The following is a 22857-nucleotide window of genomic DNA, read 5'->3' as shown; positions in this document are numbered from 1 at the left end:
ATCTGTTCTTTTGATCCATTCTCTCCATAGAAGCATGCCCTGAATTAAATTTTCTTATGTGGTCATGTCACTACCTCTCTCATCCTGTTTGATTTTCTTTAAAATTCCTTATGTCTAAGACCACATTTTTCTCTGCTGTTCTTTTGCAACTGATAGCTCCTTTCCCACCCTGTTTATGCTGGTACTTCTGATGTATGCATGCTGTGTGCCTTCTTATTCCCATACAAGCTGTTTGTGTTCCCAGGGGTTTCATGGTTGCCACCTATTAGTGCAGTGAAACCTACCCTGCAGCTACCCACACCACAAATGTGTACAGCTAGAGTCTTCTGTTCTGGAAATCAGATCAAGTTACTAGCAAGTCTCCTCCTTTTGGCAGCCATAGAGAAACCATGACAGCCAGCATATACCATGAAAAAATAAGAATGCGTCCAGCTTTATAGGTGTTATGGTTTCTGTCGTACTGTTAGTACTGTTACTGTAGCTTGTACAGACAGAATGTGAAGCCAGTGTTCTCTTCTGCATTGGCTATCTTTGTAAGCAGGAGCAAAGAGAGAGGGAGGGATCTTTATGCCTCAGAAAAGGGCACCGGGAGTTACTTGGTTAGCAAAGTGGAACTATTTTTAGTGTCAGTCATCAGTCATTCAGTCTACATTTCTATTCCATATCCCAAGTTCTTGCGATCAAAAATAGGTTCTTGAGTAGTGTGTATTTTTTCTTTCCACAAATATTTGTATACTGTCATGGCAATTAACTAATTCGATGAAACGTGAAAAAATCCATTTTATTTTGGCTTTTCTATAACTTTCCTCCTTTCAACCCAAATTTCTGATGAGGAAAAATTATAGCGAAGTCCTTCAAAAATGCTCAACAACAGATTCAGTGAGCAGATTCTGTGTGTTGTTTCCAGTCAAATCTGATGATTGCAATGGGAAATGGAAATTTTATATGAATGGTTTATGAATTGAAATTTAGAATTTTTTTTTCTTTTGTTGAAAGGGTGATTTTTGTTTAGTTCTGTTGAAATTGAGTTGCATGCAACAAATTACTCAAAAGTAAGGAATGTGACACTTTTCTCTGAGCTGATGTAGGTTCTTGCACACTCGTTTAATTAACTCCCTTCATTTCCCACAAGTTATCTTAAGTCTCTTTTTAAAAAGAATTCTCAACAAATAGGTGTACATTTAGATAAAACAGACCACGAGGTCTCCTTTGACAGTAGGATTTTCAGCAGCAGCATTTAGTGTGCATGGATGCATGTGTTAGAGTGGGGCAGAGCATGTATTTCTGTAGAGAGAGGCTAAGTAAATGATGGTCGTCTTTTCCTTCCTAATAAAAAGCCTTACAGAGCTCTGAGTTAGAAGTTAATTAGCAAAATCCCTTCAGATATAAGTTTTGCTTTCATGGAAAACTTCATTGTTTCTTAGGACATCTTTCTTCCAATGTTAGTTTTTCCTTATTTTCACTTTCAGAGTCCTTCAGTTTCTGTTATGGAGCCTGTTTCAGTGCCCAGAATGCCTTCAGCTTGTTTCTCAGACTCCAAGCTATCTTTTTTCCACTTTCTAAAGAGAGCACTTGGAGCTGTTCTGTCTTTGAAAGTACCATGGGAACTGCAGTTTTTGAGGAGTGTATGGGGTGACAAGCTGTAGGGAGCACAAGTAGTGTTTTTTCCTTCCTTGACTGCCTATCCTTCTTTTTGTCAGCAAAGAAGAGATTACTTCCTGCAATGTCACCCCTGTTTTTGAAGAGAAATAATGTTCAGGACATTCCAGTAGAGCAATGACTGAAAGGGCAAAGTTTGGGCTAAAAATAACTTAGGTTAAGCCACAGGCTCTGCTTTCGTAAGTTGGTGTGTACCTAACATATTACACTGCTTTGCAATGAGCCAATACAGGTTATGTATTTGTATGTGGACAATTTGCCTCCCTACCATTGCCAAACAGTTCATAAGGAAAAAAAGAAGGCAAAAAGGAAACAGAGGACAAGCAGTCTGATAATGTTCTATGGTTCCCTAAATGTATACTTTCAGGGCAGAGGTTCCTTTTTTTTGATTATTTTGTATGCTTTGCTCTTCATGTATTTGTTTAGATTCTGAGTTATTTCATATTTTTGTTGTGGATTTGTATGCTATCTCTCTCTAAATAGTTTTTTTTGTTTTCACAGTCTATTGATGGCTTGCATGAAAAAGGAATGGTTGAAGATGTTCATTGTGGCTCCATGAAGAGTATGCGACCTCCTCATCCTGGAATGGGCCCACCTCAGAGTCCAATGGATCAACATAGCCAAGGTTTATCCATACTGTGCATGCTGTATGATTTTGGGGCCTCATTTTCCACAGAGAGTCTACAGTTCCATGTAACAGATTGCCAGTTAGTTCCTTTCAGCTTTGTTTGGAAAAGCTGAACAGGGCAAGATGAATCCCTTCGCTTTATGAAGAATCCATTAGGCATGTATTGGAAAAAAGCTAAGGTTCAAGTCTGTGGCTGGAGCAAGTCTGTCCCAGATTTCTAAATCTCTAAAGAAAAAGCCCATGAACTTGCTTCTTACCTTATGTGGCTACTGTAAATGTGAAGCATTTTAATATGATTTATTATCTTCAAGTGCTCATCAAGGTTCTTTCCAATGTTTTTTATGCCAGAAGATAAACTCTTTTTAATACATTGGTACATGCCTTCTTTGTGTCCTGTAGGTTAGAACATAAAAGGACATGCATTCTATGAGCAGCTTGGTATTTTGGAGATTTAACTGGAAACGCCCACTAGTATTAATAAGTTCAACAGCAGCTGAAGCTTGCTGTGTTGTATACTTAATTGTTTTACTACATCACCTGAATAATCCCAAATGATACTAGGCTCTTGGTGTGACACACTCTGTACAGACCAATTAGGAGGTGGTCCTGAACTTCTTTGTGCTTTTCAGTGCTGTGCAACTGAAACCTCTACCCTGTAACTTGCCAGCTGAATCCCAGTCTGGGAGCCAGATAATTAGAAAGTAATGTTTTTCAATTAAACCTTTCAATATCAATTAAGTAAAATAGAACTGACTTTGCAGAGACAAGTTCTTCATCAGGTGAAACTTTCTTTTTTGTTGATTTCAAAAAATGTAAGCATGATCATCTGAGAGACAAATTTTGCTTGTCTTTGCATTTAGGGCACGCTTTTGCTTGGGATGAAATGACCAGAGTGTTTAGTCTAAACTGTATTGAAAGAACCATGGGTTGCAAATGCTTCAAATACAAGTAGCTTCTGAGTTGCTTTTTTTTCCTTTGTGCTGCCTTGGGTCAGCTTTCCAGGTTATTTTGCACTACAAAAAGATGATTGATTGTATTAGTAGCAACTTTGTAAGGGTTGTGACTACAGATTCCTACTCTCTTTTTTGTGTATGCCAGCAACTGTTAAACTGTAAGCAGAGATCTCTAGATTTCTGATGTGGAGCAGGCTTTTAAAGGAAGTGGTCAAAAAAATCCCCAGATATTCTAATATTCCAGGTACTTTTTTTGATGTTATAGGGGACTGTTTTAGCTTTCATTGCCTCTCTTATCTCCAATTTTTTTTTTTTTTGTTCTTACACTGCTGTCTTTTCTACAAAAAATTGGTGATGGCACTTGATGCTGTTCTGATACTTGCTGGACAAAGTCCCATCTAGCAGACTTGTTGGTTTTTGCATTTAGTGTAGAGGTTCACAATAGGAAAACAGGTTCTTTAATAGCCTGTCAGCCTATTGGATGTTTTCTGTCTGATTTCCCACAACATTAGAGAAAGCAGGAGACTTGTGCTTTTACAAATTTTGTGGAAATATGCAGTGTGGTAAAAGGAAGTTTACCCATGCCAACATTCGTGACAAAAGGACAGTGTGACTTCTCTGAGGATCCACGGAAAGATGCCTGGTAACTTCTGAAGTCTTGTCAAAATCTTCAGTTGGGTATGGTAGAAACCAAGGCTTATTATGAAGTTCACTTCTGCGTAGGCATCTGATAGTTGAGCTTACATTACACAGTTGTGTATAATTTTTAACAATGTAAGTGTCAAATAGAAGTTACACCTCATGATTTCTAGGTCTGGTTTTTTCATAGCTTATTGTTTGTAGTCCTCAAATTGAAGTAGATAAATATGCACTAATTAATATTTTCAGGGGGACATTTGAGGAAAGAAGCTGAATAAGTTGAAAACCCCAGGAAATGGATTGCCCTAAATTTGCTGATTAATTTGTAAACTTGGAAGAATGGCTGTGTGCCAGTCAATATTGTTGTAGGTAAAATAAAAATTGTCTTATCTTTTAATTCTTTGTGATGTTGTCTATAACTCAGACCATCAAGAATAGTTTTCTGGAAAAATCACAGAATCATAGAAACATAGTATGGTTTGGGTTGGATGAGCACCTTTAAAAGTCTTCCAACTAAGTCTATCCAACCCTTTTGCAGTGTACATTTCAATTAAATCAGAGCCCTGTTGTAATTCAGAGTTGTTCAGCACCCCGTTGAAACTGACCATGAACGTTTCCAGGGATGGGGCATCTACCAGCTCTTCTGAGAAACCTGGCCAGAGTTTCACCACCCTCATAAAAAAAAAAAAAAGTCTTCCTTGCAACTAGTCTGAATTTATTGTATAAACCATTCCCCTTTTCTTGTGTTTACAGTCCTTTTAAAAAGTCTCTTTCCAGCTTTCTTTTAAGCCTCCTTTAAGTATCAAAAGGCCACAATAAGGTCTCCCTGAAACCTTCCCTTTTTCAGGGGGAACAACCCCTATTCTCTCAGCCTGTCATTACAAGGAAAGGTGGTCCATCCCTCTTATCATCTTTGTTGCTTCCTCTGGATCCTCTCCAACTGTTCCATGTCATTCCTGTGCTGGGACCCCAGAGCTGGGTGCAGCACTGCAGGTGGGGTCTCAGCAGAGCAGAGCAGAGGCACAGAATCCCCTGCCTGGCCCTGCTGGCCAGGACACATTTGGCTTTCTGTAACAGATCATGTCAAGCTTTTTGTCCACTTATATCCCCAAGCCCTTCTTGGCAGGGCTGCTCTCAACCCCTAGTATGTATTGGTTCCAGGGTTTGCCTCAACCCTTGTGCAGAATGTTGCTCTCAGACTTGTTAAACTTCATGAGGTTCACACAGTCACACTTCTTAAGCTTGTCCAAGTCCCTCTGATGGAATAAGGTCAGCCTTTTGTCTGATAAATTTGCTATCATATATTATGTAAATATGATATTATTATATTATTTTTATATACTAGTCAGACAAGTCTGTCTTTTTTCTGTAGAGATCATAAGTTTAATTGCTTCATTAAAATGTCAACAAGTATGATACAGTATTTGTACAATTGTCAGGCAAAACTATCTTAGCCCGTGTGTGGGGCTTCTATGCATTGTTAAGGCCAGTAGCATTCCTTGTCTGCCTGGTAGAATTGTAAAAATTCCTTAGCTTGTATGTTACTGTGATTTGCGACAAAGATATCACTAAGCAAGATCAATATAATCTGCATTAAATATGTTAAGATAATGACAAGACAGACTGTAAACTGAACTATAACTAGAAGATGATCATCAGATTGTGAATTTTCTAGTATTGTAGAAATCTGTTTTGGTTCAATGCTGTTCAAGGTATTTGTGATCTGGAAAAATATTTGCAGTCAGTACAGATAAAAATTACATACAGCAGAGAGGTTTAGCAGTGAGTAATGAACAAGTTGGTTGCAAAGGCTGATCAGAATCTGAGAAGAATGTGCTTATTTTTCTAGCATACATTTTAGCACAGCCAACAACAATGCATGTCTAGGAGCAAAATAGTTGGCTGTGTAGTAGTATAAACTGTATCATGAAAAGCAGGCTGTACTGCTGAGAAGAGTATGTTTGTTTTATCCTGGGGAATGTTAAGCTCCATTTCTTAATTTTTCTGATGAGAGAATTCAAGGAATACTTCATCAGTCTTCACTTTTTCAGACAATAGAATGGTTAGTAATAGATGGACTCTTTAAAGGGGAAAAAAATAATAAAAGACAAAGAAAGCTGTGTATTTTGGTACTTGCAAATTTAGCTGCAAAATTATTTGAATTCCGAATGTGTTAACTAGCTGCATCTTACTTAATGAAGATAATTAACCTTTGAAACAAAGACTACCCAAGTATTTGTGGTAAGTTTTGTGCCATACAAAAGCTAAGTCAGCACTGAATGTGTTTCTCATCTATTACATAGACCAAAGGGAGAAGTTTAAATGTCAAGAGTCACTGGTCTGTTTTGGAAAAGTTAGGTAGATTATTGTAGCTGTAGTGTGGTCCATTATTGACAGAAATCTGCCTGTTCACAGGCTCCAAGATTCTGAGAAGGAGTGGTAAGCTAGAGTAGGAAACAGTGTTGTGAATGAACAAGAGAAAGTTGATAAAGAATTTTGGAAGTAATGATTCTTGTGTCCTATGTCAAAAAATAATTAACTGTCCTTTCCTGAGGTGAAATGAATGATGAGTAAGTGAGGAACATTTGAAAGCTAAATCTACCAGAACTGTGTCATTTTACTTAAGTGCCTGTTCACTGGTTGAATGGCAATTACTGTTCTGAGATTTTTTGCATTTTTTTAACCAACAGTAATTACTAACTTAAGGTATGCAACTTTATTATTTAGTATCTGGGTTTACTTTTTATTGATGCTCAGTGAGATGTGAGTCATGCAGAAAGAATGTTTTACTAGCTCAGACAGGTCATCACATTTTTCTTGCATACTGCAATAGGATAAATTTCAGAAGTCTGACATTAATTTATGGGGGAAAATACTATAAATTGGTGTATTTCTCCCCAGCAGTTGCTCCTTCCAGTCTTACTACTAGATTGGAGAAATGGTAACATTCCTGACTAGTTTTGGTGACAGATTCTCTTTTCTTGAACTTATGTACAATGATGTCCCTGTTTAGTCTTATTAGCATCAAAACAAAGGTATTAAGTTAAATGAATAGAAAATACAATGCTCCAACATGTAGCTTACTACATGTTATGATTTTGAATTAGAAACTATATTCCTATGTGAGTAAACTATGGACAATAAAAAATTTATGACTTTTTTCTGGGGTTTTTAAAAAGCAAATGAAGTTACTGTGATACAGCAGTGAAATGAAGGCCAATTTGTATTGATTGGCTATCATTTCTTGCTGTTTGTAAGTGGAAACATAAGGGCCGAAGGAATTTGGAGTTTTGCGACTTGATCTCTATTAATTTTTATTGATCATGCAGTATTTGTTGAACTTAAAAAGACATACCATTTTTTAACTTCTGTAATTCACTAACGTACTACTACTTCACAGGCAACGTTCATTGTTCATGGTTCACATTGTTCACATTGTTCAATGTTTATTGAACTTATGATAGGGAAATTTTATATATTGCTTGCCTTAGGAAGGTTTGTTGCCTCAATTGGAGATGGACTAACTATCCACAATGTTCCAAGACACTGTGCTTCTGTACTGTGTGTTGTGGAGATGTGCTTCATTCCTTTATTTTGTTTTTTAAACTAACTTCAATTGATGTTTGAACTGACAGTTCAATGAGTTACACAGCTATATTTCTTCAATCCTGTCCATATCTTCCAAATCCAAAAATTTTCTTACAGTCATATTCTTGAGTACAAAGACACCTTTGCTTTTGATTTTAGCATAAAGATATGACCTATATGTTCCTCCAACACTTTCATTGTTTAAGATTTAATACATTTTTGTGGCAGTTCCCTCTGTTGAACATTCCACTGTTTGGACTGCTAAAACTTTGATACTTTTTGTATTATTACTAGGTTTCTGAATTTATTTGTAGGTATTCTTTCTGTTTCATTATGGCATTAAAAGTGGAGGATAAAAGTGTCTCAATTTTTAGTGATCTTATTTTTCAGCCTTAAAACAGAAAAGAAAGATGCTACTGTTTCTGTTTATTGAGGTGAAACAAAAAGCAATTAAAACAGAAACTTTGTATACACACTACTCTCCAGTAGTACTTGGAGAAGTGCTAAAACTAGTATTTCTTCCAATGTTAATACTGCAAAGAAAATACATTGTTTACTGTGTGCTGTGTTTGTTGTATTTTTGCTGAACAAGTTGATACCTAAGTGGGATTAAATATGTTTCTGATTATACATACAGTTAGGAAAACTTGAGAAGGGTTTCTGCTGCAGCTTCTTCTATGACCCATTGATGGATTATGAAGAAGACAGACAAGATTCTCCTCAAAGATGCACTGTAAAAACAGAGAATTATTGTTTACAAATTGTGTAAGTGAAATTCTGATGGGACTTAAGGGAAAGGAAATTCAGAACGAGAGTGATTAGGAATCATCATCATTAAAGGTTTTTAGAACTTAGACAAGATATGGAGAAACCTGACAAAGCTTAGAAATTACCCCAGTTTTATGTTATAGGCATTCTTTGACCTCCCTTTCCTGGTAGTGGGTGACTTCTATTCTCTATGTTGTTCAGAACTGTAGGTTACTATTGTCCTTTTATGGTGGTTAAACTCAATTCTAGGGGATTCTGTGTGTGTGCTTATCTGTGTTGTATGTGTAATAACATAGAAAAAAAGCAAGTAGTATAAATACTTTATTTGGACAGACTTTTGACTGTAACTTTTGTCACTGTCATCATATGAAAGTTTTCAGACTTTAAAGGAAAATTTTCATATATTGTCACAAAATTTACATTGTGTAAATGCCACATGTTAAGACCTCTGGAAGAAGTTTGGAAGTATTTTGTTCTTTCCTGATTTTATGGGAATTTTGTTTTCATTCTTCCTCTTGTCAAGCACAGTTTTCTGTTGTTAGCAATTCTACTGCAGAGGAGTTGGGGGAAGGGAGAAAGTATAAGTAATAAATATGTATTTGGAAATATCAAAAAATGCCTGCTTCTGAAAACTTGTCTGCAAAACTTAGTCACAGACTTTGCAGCTTGAACGGTCAGACTCAAAACAAATACTCAACATGTTAGACCACTATTCTAAACTTTTGTAGTTCGGATGTATTTCAAGATCTTGGGTCTGAAATCTATCATTCATTACGGAATTTATAAATTGGATTGAATAATTTGAGGAGGGACAGAGACCATTTTTTCAAAAATAGTTCAGAAAACAGTATAATTCCAGTTGGATGCCATTTAAAGTAAATCCTGAGATTTAGAAATGTAATTATGGATAAACATTGCAATAAACCCCATTTCATAGTATAAACCACTAATTCAATTGTGTATTTTTTGTTTTGTTGTGGTATGATGGGTGCTTTTTAAGTGGTGTGCTCTGCAAGAAGGATTTGTACCTTCCCCTCTTCTCTTACAATAGTAAAAAGGTAAAAGTAAGTTAGTAGAAGAAGATAGATAAGTGGAGTAAACTTGAGTTATGTATCATACTTTTTATCATCGACAAGCGATGTATAGACAATTTTTATATTGAACTAGTATATAGCTCCAGTAGTTCTAACTTTTTAACATCTCTTTCTTCCTTTTCTTTGAACTTCTCTCTTATTTTTCTCTTGAACTGTGTAGCTTCTCTTATTCTTGCCAAAATCATGTTCCTTTCCTGTCATGATAATTTTTAATTTGAACTTGGTCTATTTCTGTCTTGTCTAATCTTTTTCTATCACAAATCCCCTTTTTCCCACTGTACTTCTATCTCATTTTCCTTTTTATAGGAGAACTGAAATCCTTTCTTCTTTTTCTTCTGTCTTTATGTTTACAACCTTTATTTAAGTTGAGCACAAATTTCAGTTCTTTCAGACTCTCTAATCTCTTCATTTCTTTAAGTTCTAGTGACTTATGGCTGCTGTCATCCCAGAGACTACTTTGAGGCTTTGTCTATGTTGTCTTTACTGACGGGGTCAGTAAGAGCAGCGAAGCTGAGAGCAAAATTTCTTCTGTGATCATATAGATGAAATTGATGTAGTTTCATTTTAAAGTGACAGGAAGTTGGATGTCACAGAATCTCATGAACTGTACTGTGATCTTTGGAGTTATGATCTGTGGCTTACAAACATGGAATATGCAAATAAACCAGAGGATTTCTAGATTTTTATGAATTTTTTTAGACTTTTCCACCCTGTAAGAGAATCATTTGTGTTTCACAGTACCAGAGTGAAGTGAGTAAATATTGTTATCTCTTTCACTCTTGGTGGACAGAATCCCCAACAACTAGCTTTCTGTTGTGCTTTGGGAAGCTCAAGAAAATATGTAGTGTAATTAATATTCAGAATTAAAACCACTTCAAGTGCTGTAATGAGTTACAAGCACTGTTCATTTCAGAACTGTGATTGCTTTTGATGTAGCAGCTTCTTCAGAGGGTAATTCTTGCGTGCAGTTGATGCTTCAAGTTGTCGAGCACGCAGATGGCAAAAGATATTGAACATACTTTGTCTCAAACCTTTAATCTGAATAAATTGAAGAGTAATTCTACAGAAGGTGAATACCTTGTATTTCTTCTTCCGTACATTGGTGAGTGTTGACAAAGAAGGCGTGTAGAAATGAATGGATACTCTTTGATGTGTATGCCTCAAAATACTTAGATTATTAAGCTGTAAACCAGGCAGACTTCACTGGATGTGTTTCACGAAGAAACATTTTTACATTGTTCTAGTAAGCAAAGCTATATCCTCAGGTTTCTGTATTGTGTTTCATGTTTTAGTTGGTCTTACTCCAAATATGCAGGTAACTGTTACATTTAGGAATTATTGGACTAAATAACTAGTTTTTCTTGAAGAAGAGCTCCTGAGGCTATCGATATCACAGGGAACTTTGGATTGGACTTTTGTCTTTGCAGAAAATGCTACAGCTGGCCTGACCTAAGAGACACTTTTGTATTTTATGTACTGTTAAAAAATTGGATGAAATTTGGGTTTAACTAGCAGAGTGGTAAGTTCATGATTCTTCTACCTGTTCTAGGTTATATGTCTCCACATCCATCTCCACTAGGAGCACCAGAGCATGTGTCCAGTCCAATGTCTGGAGGAGGTCCAACACCACCTCAGATGACTCCCAGTCAGCCAGGACCCATTATAGCAGGAGACCCACAAGTTATGAATCAGCCTAACAGAGGGCCTTCCCCTTTCAGCCCTGCACAGCTGCATCAGCTGCGGGCTCAGATTCTAGCCTACAAAATGCTGGCTAGGGGTCAGCCCTTACCAGAAAACCTCCAGCTGGCTGTCCAGGGCAAGAGAACCCTGCCTGGCATTCAACAGCAGCAGCCTCCCAGTGCCTTCAACAGACAGTCTGGTAAGTGAATCCTTGGTAAGAATCATTGCTCAGGTAATTCTTGAAGTTCTGCCTGTGAGGGGTTAAGAAATGGGTGCTGTGCAGGTCTGTAATTTGGGACTGTATTAAGCCTGGAAAAGTGCATAGAACACATATGTTATTAGTAGGATATTGTCTAAATAGAATACTGATAACTGAAATCAAAGTTATTTCATTGTGAAGTACTGTGTCTGTTGTGATAGGCTTGAGGGTTTTTGAATGTTATTTGTACTTTACTGATAGCAATTCCCCTTGTTTTTCTTACAGTGAATTTTTAGTCTTCTGTTGCTATGCAGCAGAGTAAATAAATAATCTGGATCGAGTTGACTGATTATTTAGTTTGTTGAAAATATAGCGTGCTGTTAAGTGCAAAACAATAAAAAGAAAGTGTACTTACTTTTTTCTCACAATGTTAATAGATGTTGCAGTGAGGTAAGCAAGCACATTTTGGTCCTAAGAAAACTGTTACATTTAACACCCTGTACCAATTAGTTTCTGAACACTTCCATTAGTGATTTTGCATTAGAATCGAGAGTTAAGATGATACTACTTTCTTAGGTTTTAATAATGTCAGTGTTCATTTTGGTAGCATTTTGGCTACCAAGTAAGTTGTGTTTTTTCATGAAACATGGTTTTAGGTATGTATTAACAGTAAAAATCCTTCAAATCCTTACTTAATGAAGAAACGTACTACTTTCCTGAGTGTACTAGCATGCTGGAAAACAAAGATTTTTGAATCTGGGAAATGCTTAGCGTTTTTCCCCTCTTTCAAATTTTTTGCTTCTGTTGAATTGCAGGTATTGGATTACATGCAATGAGTGGTGCTGCAACTGGACCAGGGGCTGCACCAGGGTTGCCTGGACATACAACTGCTGTTACCCCTAAAACTTGGACTGAAGGTATAGTGGGAAAAAATGTGGGGTAAAGTAAAAAGGAAAGGTAAAAAGCTGTGCAGGAAAAGTAGTGTAACCTTTACTGTGTCTAAGATTCTAATCGAGGAGTGTCTAACCTTTCATTCATTTGGAAAAGACCAACATAAAATTACTGCAGTTTTTGGACAGACTGAATATGAAGCACCTTTTCTGCAATCAGAATGAAGTGTGTAAGTTTTCTGAGGGACACATATAAAACTTAGTAAGTTATGTTCTGAACATGCTTAATTGCATCAAAGTTGTCTTTCACCTTTGCTGCAGTAAACAAAAGTTTTCAGATCATGGTATTATTTACACTGTTTCCTTCTGTATGTTTTATTCTTTTGGAATCAAATTGCTTTGAAGGATCAGTGCAGTCTTTGAGATCAAATGAGCACTGTAACTTTTTTCCCCATGACTTTAAATTAATTAGTCATTCATTGTGTAGTCATTCATCTTTCTGGATTCCCTGAGAACTGAGGCTGCGCAGAGGCTTTTGATGGGCGTGCTTTTCTTCTTTTACTAAGCTGAAATGCAGTTGCTAAATACAGAATCTACTTGTGCTTAAGTTCCTTTTCTGGAGTTTGATCCAGATGTGTGAATGAGAAATGGTGATCTCTACAGATTTCAGGATATTGGTTTTGAGTTAAGGTTGATTACAAGGTTGCAGGTGTACCTTGTAGTTGTTTTCCCTAGCTTAAGTAACTATGACTCTTGAGACAATAAAGTGGCATCTTTATTTTAGGGATGTCTGTTGGTAGTGAATTCGTGAATATCTGAATGCATGGGTAACTTGTCATAATGAAATACTGAAGTCTATGACCCTTAGTGACTGTAAATGATAGGTACTATTTTCATGTTAACTGAGATGTTGCTTTTCAAGGTGATTAGATTAATTAAGTTCCTGATTATTTGAAATAAACTGAGTCAGTAGAACAATAGTGAAACAAAAGCTATTTATATCTGGCAGGTATTTCTAAATACAGTTGTAAAAATTTCCATATGGTTATCAAGTTCTGATAGAGGTCTAAAATCAGACCTAATTCTGCTTGTTAGGTTGTGGTTAGGTCCTTTCTTCTAACTGCAGAGGTAGTGAACAAGAGGCAGAATGGGGTCTTATATTTGCAGGACATCACTTCTACAGCTAGAAGCACTAACTTGTACCACTAGAATTAAAAGTTCACAGGAATAACAAAGGAAATTGCATTCGTCATAAAGTTTCATATGTTTTGTTTTTCTTTCAGCCATTTCTTGCAATGTATGGTGTACTTGCATTTTAATGTGTCTGTTTCAAAAACCAGAGTGTAGTCTCGGTGTCCCTTTTTGGTGATTTTGAATGTCTGTCTGCCTTACCTTCATGTCTTGTCTTCAGAAAGCCATATTGATTTTCTTCCTACTTTCCATATTTCATATTATGAATCAGTATTGTTTATATTTCAGGCCAAGCCCCAGATATGAGTGTCTCCAATGCACAACAAAAGCTTCCAGCGCCAGCTCCTAGTGGGAGGCCTTCTCCTGCTCCCACTGCTGCCCAGCCTGCTGCCACCATACCTGGGCCCTCTGTACCACAGCCCCCACCTGGACAACCTTCACCTATTGTCCAGCTGCAGCAAAAGCAGAATCGCATCAGCCCTATCCAGAAGCCACAAGGATTGGATCCTGTTGAAATACTCCAAGAACGTGAATATAGGTAAAAGTGAATAACAGGATTAAAATTATTCTTGTTTTTCACATTCTTAACAGGACCTCCTTGCAGTCAGGTACTGTAGTGGTAATAGGGTGAACAAAGAGAGAGACTGCATTACTGAGAAGTACACCAAGATCAAACCAACCAATTACTTAATTCTGCCCCAGAAGATGAACTAGTGAAGCACATTGGCAGTATCACTGGAAACCATTTAAGTTTGTAACAGGCTCAAGGGCTCTGCTGAGTTAGTGTATTATGTGGATCCTGCAAACACTGAGTTAGGAAATCAAAATCCTTACAGAGAAACCAATTTCATACACAAGGTTTTCAGTATTGTAAACAAAAAAAACGTTAAAAGAGAACAGAGATAGTCAAAAGGCTGAAGATTTAGTAGCCATAGCAAAACCACATTTTATGATTATGATGGATTTATTTGGAAAACCAGAGTGAAGGGAATAAGAAAGTCACGCACAAGATTAGGAAAAATGTACCAGAAGTATGATTTTCAAAAATTGCCTCCTGGATGTTCTGTTTAAATGATGAAGTATATTTGTTGCAAACTATAGGATAGGACATTTCTTATGGAGTTAGAAAGAAACTTCCTCCCTCTTCACATCAAGGCTGACCTTGAGAGTCTGCCAGGCAGAAAGATTTTGACCTGCACCTGAAATACATTCCTGATGGTTATCAGTCAGAGGAAAGTAATTGTACTCAGAGTACTACCTGTTTTGGATTAATGATGCATTTTGCATTGTTACTCTGAGTTTGTAGAGGAAGGTAGCCAAGAGGGACAGTGATGTTGCAGAAGACTGATTTAAGAACTTTTGTTTTATGAAGGTAAAAAACCATGAAGCACTTTGGGGTGTGATGCCATGCCCACAATTCAGGCCTTGATTATAGAAAAGCTCTAATATTTTGTGTCAAGTATTGCTTAAGTAATTCTATCAGTGCATTCTTGTGATCATTCTGCCAGTCATATGCGTATACCCTAGGACTGGATGGTTATAACTGTTTCAGCATGAGCAATCACTATTTGCCAGCATCTTTTTCAGAAAGCTTGTAGAATACAACATTTTATGGTTTCACTGTTGTTCTGATAGAGGAATTGTAGCACTAACTTCAACCAATAATCATATGGCCAATATGATGTAACATTTTCTGGATCAATTAACCTCAGTTTGTTACTTTTCCTGTGTTTTCAGCCCTGTTGTATTGCACTATTTGTGCCAAAGCTGTTAGGTCATAGTGTTCATAAACAGAGGAAAGTGAGGAGTGACAAAGAATAAAGCTAATGCCTTTACTTACTTGGAGAACCAGTTACAGATATGGCCTATCTGTTGTTCTAAATACACTGACATTCTGGGCAGAGTGAGGTGAAAGTTCGACAGGGATTCTCCAGCAGAAGGGTTTTATATTTTATGGGTTTTTTTTTATCCTAGAACATAGATTTTTTTTATCCTAGAACATAGATCCAAGCTTTTTTAATAGTGAACATTACTGGTATTTAAATTTGCTTTGAGTTTCACAATATGTAGAACTCCTGTAAATCTTTTCATCAGTTAAAACTGTGTAAGTAACAATAGACAAAAGTTTTGAAAAAAGTGGTTTGACAGTTTCTGTGGTTTGAGTGTTGCTGGATTTAGCTTTAATATACACAAGTTTAATTCAGAAACGTGTTCACAATTTCTTAATAAAAATGGAGCAGAAAAAAAGCCAAAATAAACATCCTTGTCCTGAAAACACAGAGGTTAATGAAAGCTTTATGAAACAGTTGGCTCTTGAGATCTCCCGCTAAACCCTTTTAATAAAGGGGCATTATACCTTGAAAACCATTTGAATTCCAGCTGGATCTCTGTATCCCTGTGGTCCTCCATGGGCTGCAGGGGCACCGCTGCCTCATCATGGCCTGCACCTCCATGGGCTGCACGGAAATCTCAGCTCTGCTGCCTGCAGCCCCTCCTTCTCCACTGATCTTTGTGTCTGCAGAGTTGTTCCTCTCACGTGTTCTCACCCTGTTCTTCTGTAGTCACAACTGCTGTCACAGAGGCATTGCCACCATTTTTAATTGGCTCAGCCTTGACCAGTGGAGGAGTCTGTCCTGGAGCCTTCTGGCACTGGCTCTGCTGGACACAGGAAAAACTTCTGGCAGCTTCTCACAGAAGCCAGTGCTGTAGCACCCTAGCTGACAACATCTAGCTACGCAAATCCAATACACATTTTTATAAAACTCTCCTTAATACTTTCTTCAAAATGAAGTGCTGCTTTTTAGTGTCACTGAAATCTGTCTCAAAGATTATAATGCCTATAATTTAAAGTTGTTCGATTACATTAAAAGGCTTTTTCCATCTTCTCATTGTCATTGTACATTAAAAAATAATACACTTGGTAATGTTCTGCAGATTGTACATAGTTTCTTTCTGCTATCTGCAAAGTATCTTCTTAGATGACTTCTTTACTGCATGGCATCCATGCTAGACAGGTTTCATTATACAACCATAACCTCTGCTGTTGACCTGAGTTAGTGAGGAGTGGGTGTGCCTCACTTATTTTGCAAAGAGATTTCTGCATACATTCAGTGTCCACTTGCTGCATGAAGGTAAATTGCTGAATTGCAAAGGTTAATTGGTTGCATCCTTTACATGGTGAGATTATGTACTTGAATATAATATAATATAATATAATATAATATAATATAATATAATATAATATAATATAATATAATATAATATAATATAATATAATATAATATAATATAATATAATATAATATAATATAATATAATATAATATAATATATATAATATACTTGATTGTAAAAAGATGTAGGAATTTTTTTTCTTTGGATTCTCTTTAACTAACAGGTGTTAGCATTGTTCCATCAAAACAGCAGCAGTACAACAAGCTGTGATCACTTCCTTTAAAGACTGGAAAGTGGTTTTGGTGAGAGATATCTCAAACAGTTCTTTGATTCACTTGAATTGGAATTCTTTAAAAAATCCTACTGATTTCTGGAGAAAACATTATTACCATTACTCTATTAGTACCATAGACAATACATATAAATAGAATGAGACTATGAAATTAAACTTCAAAATGTAGGGGGTTGTTTCGTTGGTTTTTGTTTGTTTGTTGGTTTGCTTTGGTTTGTTTTTTGGTTTGGTTTTGTTTTGGTTGGTTGGTTGGTTTTTTTGTTTATTTTGGTTCATATGTAATCCATCTGGTTGTCATTTTCTTTATTCTTCTGTATGGGTACTGTAGATTTTTACTATTTCAACATTTTTTCTGGACTTTTTTTAAATAGAGAACTGGTTTGATTTACAATGAGAGTTTTCTGAGGTAGTATCTCTACTGACTTAGAAATACTGCTTTTTTTTTTTTCTTTTTCCTTTTCTCTGTGTGAGTTATTAAAGGAAGGGCAATAACCCACCAAAGCCTACAAGCTCATTGTTTGTAGCTCAGTGCTTTTCAACATACAAAGGAACATAGTTTAAGGAAAACTTATTCTGGACATACTGATCTGCAGTGTGATTTAACCATAAAATTTCATGTGCACTTGTTTCTAATCTGCTTCTTTTATAAACTTAAGTTGGAAAAAAATTATTAGCTGTGAAGTGGGTTTTATATGGGAGTGGACTGCATAATGTGACACTCTATGAGCTTTGATTATGTTGGGACATATCTCAAGAAACGTGTATTTTGGATTTTCGTAACAAATTTTGATGATAGAAATGTAGAGACTAACCCACCTTTGGCAATTGCTTGAACTTCTGTTGTGTAAACTTCCATGACAGCAAGTACTTCTATATGTTTTATACCTGAAGTTAAAGGAAAAACACAATTCTGGCCGAGGTAAGAAGTCAGCACTTCACTTCATGTTTGCTTGGAAGTGACTCTTACAGTTAGTTAGCTAAAACCATAAGGTAACTCAGGGAGAACCTAGATTAACTCCTCCTCAGTAAAAGAAGGAACACTTATTGCTAGCAAGAATGTAAAAAGAAATTGAAAATAAGTTCAATATTCAGTTGCTATAATAAGTTCACAGCTCAAAGGAAAGGTTTGGGAAGGTTGTGTCTGCTCCCTGAAGGTTTCATTAAAGTCAGGGAATCTGGGGTTTGGCTATAACTGTTTTGTAGGTGATCGTTTCAGAAGACACACTGCAGCTATTTGGGAAGGGAAAAAGAATATTAAATAATCATTGTGATGCAGGATTGCATCCATGTGTGGGTAAGAGACAGGTAGAGCATATGATTTAGAACAGCTTGGCTGTTTTTTTGTATGAATGTATACTAGCTAGTACCTGTCTCCAAGAAACCACTTAATTCTCAAGATTTTACATCCTTAGGTGAACTAAAGTATCTCCTTACTAGCTGGAATGCCCAGTTGTGCAAAATGTGAACTTTTTTTAGTGTAGTTTATAAACTGGAAACAGCAAAATAAGGCAGTGTCATTTTCTGAATGAAGACTTTTTCTACAGGAATATTGAACTTTTCTGGAACGAGACAAGTATTTTCAGCTTTTAATGAAACTTTATCTAGTTAAGAAATAACTCTATTTGCTTTTCAGTCTGTATGACATATATTACTTATCTAATTCTGCTTCCATTTTTTACACTCTTAAGCATAGTCATCTGCAGTAATGCAGCATTACATTCTATTTCTTGTTCCAGGAACTTTAGAATTTTTCTGGTGATATTAAAACTGGAAAAAATCAAATTCTGTCTGTCTTGTCTATTACTCCCTCTTTTTTTCTCTCTCTTGCATTTGTAAGTGAATGCAAAATGAGCTTTTAAAGGAAGAGTGAAGTAGAATTTGATTTACAGTAGCAGCTATATAGCTGTGAGTACTTTATGAACAGACTTACTTTGTCAATAAAATAATGAAGTAGAATTCCAGATAGTAAGAGAAGTATGGTCTATGTCATCACTGACTACACTGCATAAAAATAACACCCATTAAAGAAGCCTGAAAGCAGAATCCTTAATACCATGTTCAAATTAGGATTCCCATATTTATTTTCACATACCTGATTTTAGTTGAAAAGAAAAGCCAAGAGACATTTTTGATCACTTGATAATTTATTTTCAAAGCGGAAAAAGATACCCAGTGTGATCTCAGAACTTCAGAAAAAAACAGAAAAAGACATGTAAATGCCTGAGTTAAACTGACAATTTTTACTATATAATTTTAGTATGCCTTATATAATGTCTTACAGATTTCTTGTGGTGTCTTACCCAGTTTTCTGGTTTTGTAGGCTTCAGGCTCGAATTGCTCACAGAATCCAGGAACTGGAGAATTTGCCTGGTTCTCTGCCGCCTGATCTGCGAACCAAAGCTACAGTGGAATTGAAAGCACTTAGGTTACTGAATTTCCAACGCCAGGTAATGCCATTTACATGAGGAAAATTTTCATAGCAATCACAAGCAAACATGTTAATGCAGCAAAGAGTAAACTGGAAAGAGATTCTACATTAGTGTAAAGTGTAAGCAGATCCTGCATGAGAGCTAATGTAGCCAACAACAAGCAAGTAATGGAAATGATATATTTTATTTTGTTTTGGTAATAAAAATGTGCAGGTGTTACTTTTGCTCTTTGCTTAATATTCCAGTGTAGCATGTGACCATAAACTGTGTCTTTTGAAGTGAACATGGCATTGGTACAAAGACCGAATAAGTGCTGGACAGATTGCAAGCTGATTTTTCAGCACAGATCTTCTCAACAGATACCTCTTTCTGGACATAATTAGTATTTCCTCGAATTGGAGGAAAAAAAAAAGTCTGCTGGTGTTTTGTGTGGTATTTTCTGTGATTTGTTGATTTTGCTATGGCACAGGCTTTAAAAATGAAACATAACAGGATCATACATATGATTTAAGTTGAATGTTGGGTGCCTGTATCAGCAAAATAATTTCAGAAAAGGAATCTGCCAGACTTTTATGGGCCTCTTGCCATTTGCTTTTAGAGCTAGTTTGGAAGAACAAAGATAAAATTTGGCAGGTCAAGCAAAATACTTCCTGACAAAAGCCTTGGCAGGAGTTGTGCCATGGTGTCCAAGTCTTCCTTCCTTTCTATGCTTGGCACTCCTTTGTAATGAAGTTTTGTCAGAGGTCAGATGAAAAACAGCAGGCTCTCCCTGCTCCACTGCTGGGACTGTGGCAATACTGTTCTAAGTTGTTAACATTTACCTCTCTCGCAAGTCTTTGTACAGCTGGCAGCGAAACAAGTTTTTGGTTATGTTCAGGTCCAGCACTAGAAAACATGTTATGTATGTGGTTCATTTGCATTTTATTTTGTTGGTGTAACATGTTGGCTGACCCCTTTTACTGCAGCAGGACAGTTGTTACCAGCATCTTGTAAAGAGGGAAGAAATTAGGATTGAAAGTGATTAATGCTTTTGACCATTCTGTGAAGGTTTAAGATTTGTTTAGGGTAACAGATATAGCTGTTGAAACTGTATCAATGCTGTATCTTTACACTATAATGCAAATGGAAGAGGAGATAGGGATATATTTTGAACTGTTTACTTTTTTACTCTGCCATAACGGTGTTTAAAGTTGTTTTATTAAGAACAGTTATAGTTTTTTGAGTGTTTATTTTCCCCCCCTCCCTCCACTGGTAGTTAAGACAAGAAGTAGTAGCCTGCATGCGTCGTGACACAACACTGGAGACAGCACTGAACTCCAAAGCCTACAAACGAAGCAAGCGCCAGACTCTGAGAGAGGCTCGCATGACAGAAAAGCTTGAAAAGCAGCAGAAGATAGAACAGGAGAGGAAGCGTAGGCAGAAGCACCAGGTATTTTAACTTATTAGGTGTTTGCCCCATAACAGAAATGCACCTTGCTTTGCTGTGCAGATCTTCTCTTTTACATATTTTATTTACCTTTGGAGTTTTTCTGATTAAAAAACTCCAAGTGATGTGATAAGTAATTAGAAGACTTTAAGATTAGAACTCCTGCATTCCTGGTTTTCAATACTTGCTGTGTCAGACTGCCTGCACTAACTTGATTCTCTTTCTAGGAATACCTGAACAGCATATTGCAACATGCTAAAGATTTTAAAGAGTACCACCGGTCAGTTGCTGGGAAAATTCAGAAACTTTCTAAAGCTGTGGCAACTTGGCATGCCAACACTGAACGTGAGCAGAAAAAAGAAACTGAGAGAATTGAGAAAGAAAGAATGAGGAGACTAATGGTAAGGAGTAGAGAAACAATATGGTTATTTTAGTTAAAGTTATGTACTGTATCCTTTCAATATGATTATATACTATCTCAGCCACTACCATGTGTTTCTTTTGGGAAGTACTCAGTAATGAAAAGAATATAAATCCAAAACTACTACATTTTGTTACGTATCTTTCTGTTAATGGTAGAGTGATACTATTGAATTCAACCTATAGCGTCTTCTTTTTTAAGTTTTTTTTTACAGGAGTATTTTTGGGTTTTTTTACTAGCATGAAAATTTAGCACAGCCACTTCAGAGTAACAGCAACTTCATCTTACTAACTTCATATATTAACACCTTTGTATAATTACAGGATTATTGGTCCATTTTATAAATAATTTGTCTAACCTAGCTTGTAAAAATGATAATTGAAAAAAGGAGCTGATTTTAAATAAAAGCAATATTGACATTTGGGAAAAACTTTTGTATATTGTGAGGGTCAGCGTATGTCAAATTGAACATGCAGTGTGAGAAATAATGAAATTCCACTGCTGAAAAGTACGAAGTAGATTTGAATGTCCAGAAATGTAACAGGATATCAATGCTTCTAGATTATCAATACTTTTTCCTGGAACACCTCACCAAAACTGTTTAAGCTCTTACCATACATACAGAATTTCATAGGCATTTTCAGTTTTGGGTTTTGCCCCTACTGCTCAGTTAAATCCTTCTCCATACCAATCTCTGTATTTTTTTAATGGGAGTTACTTTGCCTATTTAGTTTTAGTTTAGTTGTGGTAAATTTGGAATTCACAGATGTGTACTAGTGGCATTTTTAAAAATATTATCTCCTTTCAGATCCTTGCCATGGTCTGTGAAAATGTGCCATCTCTAAAACTTTTTGCCTATCTTTTAAGGAATGCTGAATTCTTTCCATAAATTTCTCTTCATTTGCTATGATTAGAAATGGTGATTGTGCTACAGCTTATTAGTAGCATTATATATATGTAGTGCAAAAATTGACATGGGTGTGATTTAAAAAGATACTGTCAAGACAGGCTTAAGTGTGTAAAAGCTAGATTGCACCAACTGGGTGTTCAGTAACATTAGAAGCAATAAAAACAACAACAATAACAATCGTAATGATAACGTACCTTTTCCTGAAAACTCAGGGTTTGAGCATTGCAATTTTGATGGGTTGAACATAACAATGGAATTTTGCATGCTCAGTTTGAACATTATAGCTGTTCTTTCTAGCGTGTGTGCCATTCTGGTGCCTCTAGAAAAGCAGGAGACCTCCCAGAGTGCTGTATTTTAAAGTAATCATCTTTAAAGAATTTCTTATGTACGTTTGGTTTTATAAGGCACTGTATACTTCCTTAGTTTGTTGTTTGAGCCAAAATTAAGACAGGCACCTCTTCTACTTTTTTGAATTTTTCTGACAGTCTGTATTATATCGTTATAGCACATGAGAATGATACTAACTGTATGTCCAACACACTTACATGGTATGACGAGGATGCAGAAGTTGTCAGGATGACTCAGAGACAGGGTTTATCTGTGAATCCTCTTTCTGATAGTGTACTCTATCTGAGATGAAATAAAACCAGAGTAGAATAGTGACACATAGATGTAACAAAAAAAATTCACATGATATCTAGAAGAAAATTATCTGTATTCTTGCTGGAAAAAGGACGAAATGTATTTTTATGTCCAGTTCATATGTTCTTCTTCTTGGTAAATTGCCTGCACTTCATGTCTTCGAAAAGTCATCTCTGTAGGAGACTTACCATCTCTGTTTCAGGACATTCAATCTGCCTAACATAGCATTGATTTGTTTTTTTCCTCCACTGCAGGTCGTAACTACTGCAGATTTTT

General features: G+C 36.3%; 1 protein-coding gene across 7 annotated transcripts in view; it reads left to right on the top strand.

Annotated features, from left to right (window-relative positions):
• Positions 1–22857, top strand: part of SMARCA2 (SWI/SNF related BAF chromatin remodeling complex subunit ATPase 2) — a 112613-nt gene that overhangs the window by 18340 nt on the left and 71416 nt on the right. For all 7 annotated transcript variants that reach the window (XR_013777106.1, XM_079329966.1, XM_079329962.1 and 4 more), the window contains 7 exons: positions 2161–2284; positions 10879–11208; positions 12024–12125; positions 13578–13827; positions 19074–19200; positions 20438–20611; positions 20836–21009. Coding sequence is in view for 6 of the 7 variants with exons in the window: in XM_079329966.1 (XP_079186092.1) it covers positions 2161–2284; positions 10879–11208; positions 12024–12125; positions 13578–13827; positions 19074–19200; positions 20438–20611; positions 20836–21009 (1281 nt within the window). In the remaining variant the exon portion in view is untranslated. The remainder of the gene's footprint in view (positions 1–2160; positions 2285–10878; positions 11209–12023; positions 12126–13577; positions 13828–19073; positions 19201–20437; positions 20612–20835; positions 21010–22857) is intronic.

This window comes from Erithacus rubecula, assembly GCF_903797595.1.
Source record: "Erithacus rubecula genome assembly, chromosome: Z".
In the NCBI taxonomy this organism is placed as follows: Eukaryota; Metazoa; Chordata; class Aves; order Passeriformes; family Muscicapidae; genus Erithacus; species Erithacus rubecula.
Note: the sequence above shows the minus strand (reverse complement) of the source record. Positions and strands in the feature narration are given on the sequence as shown.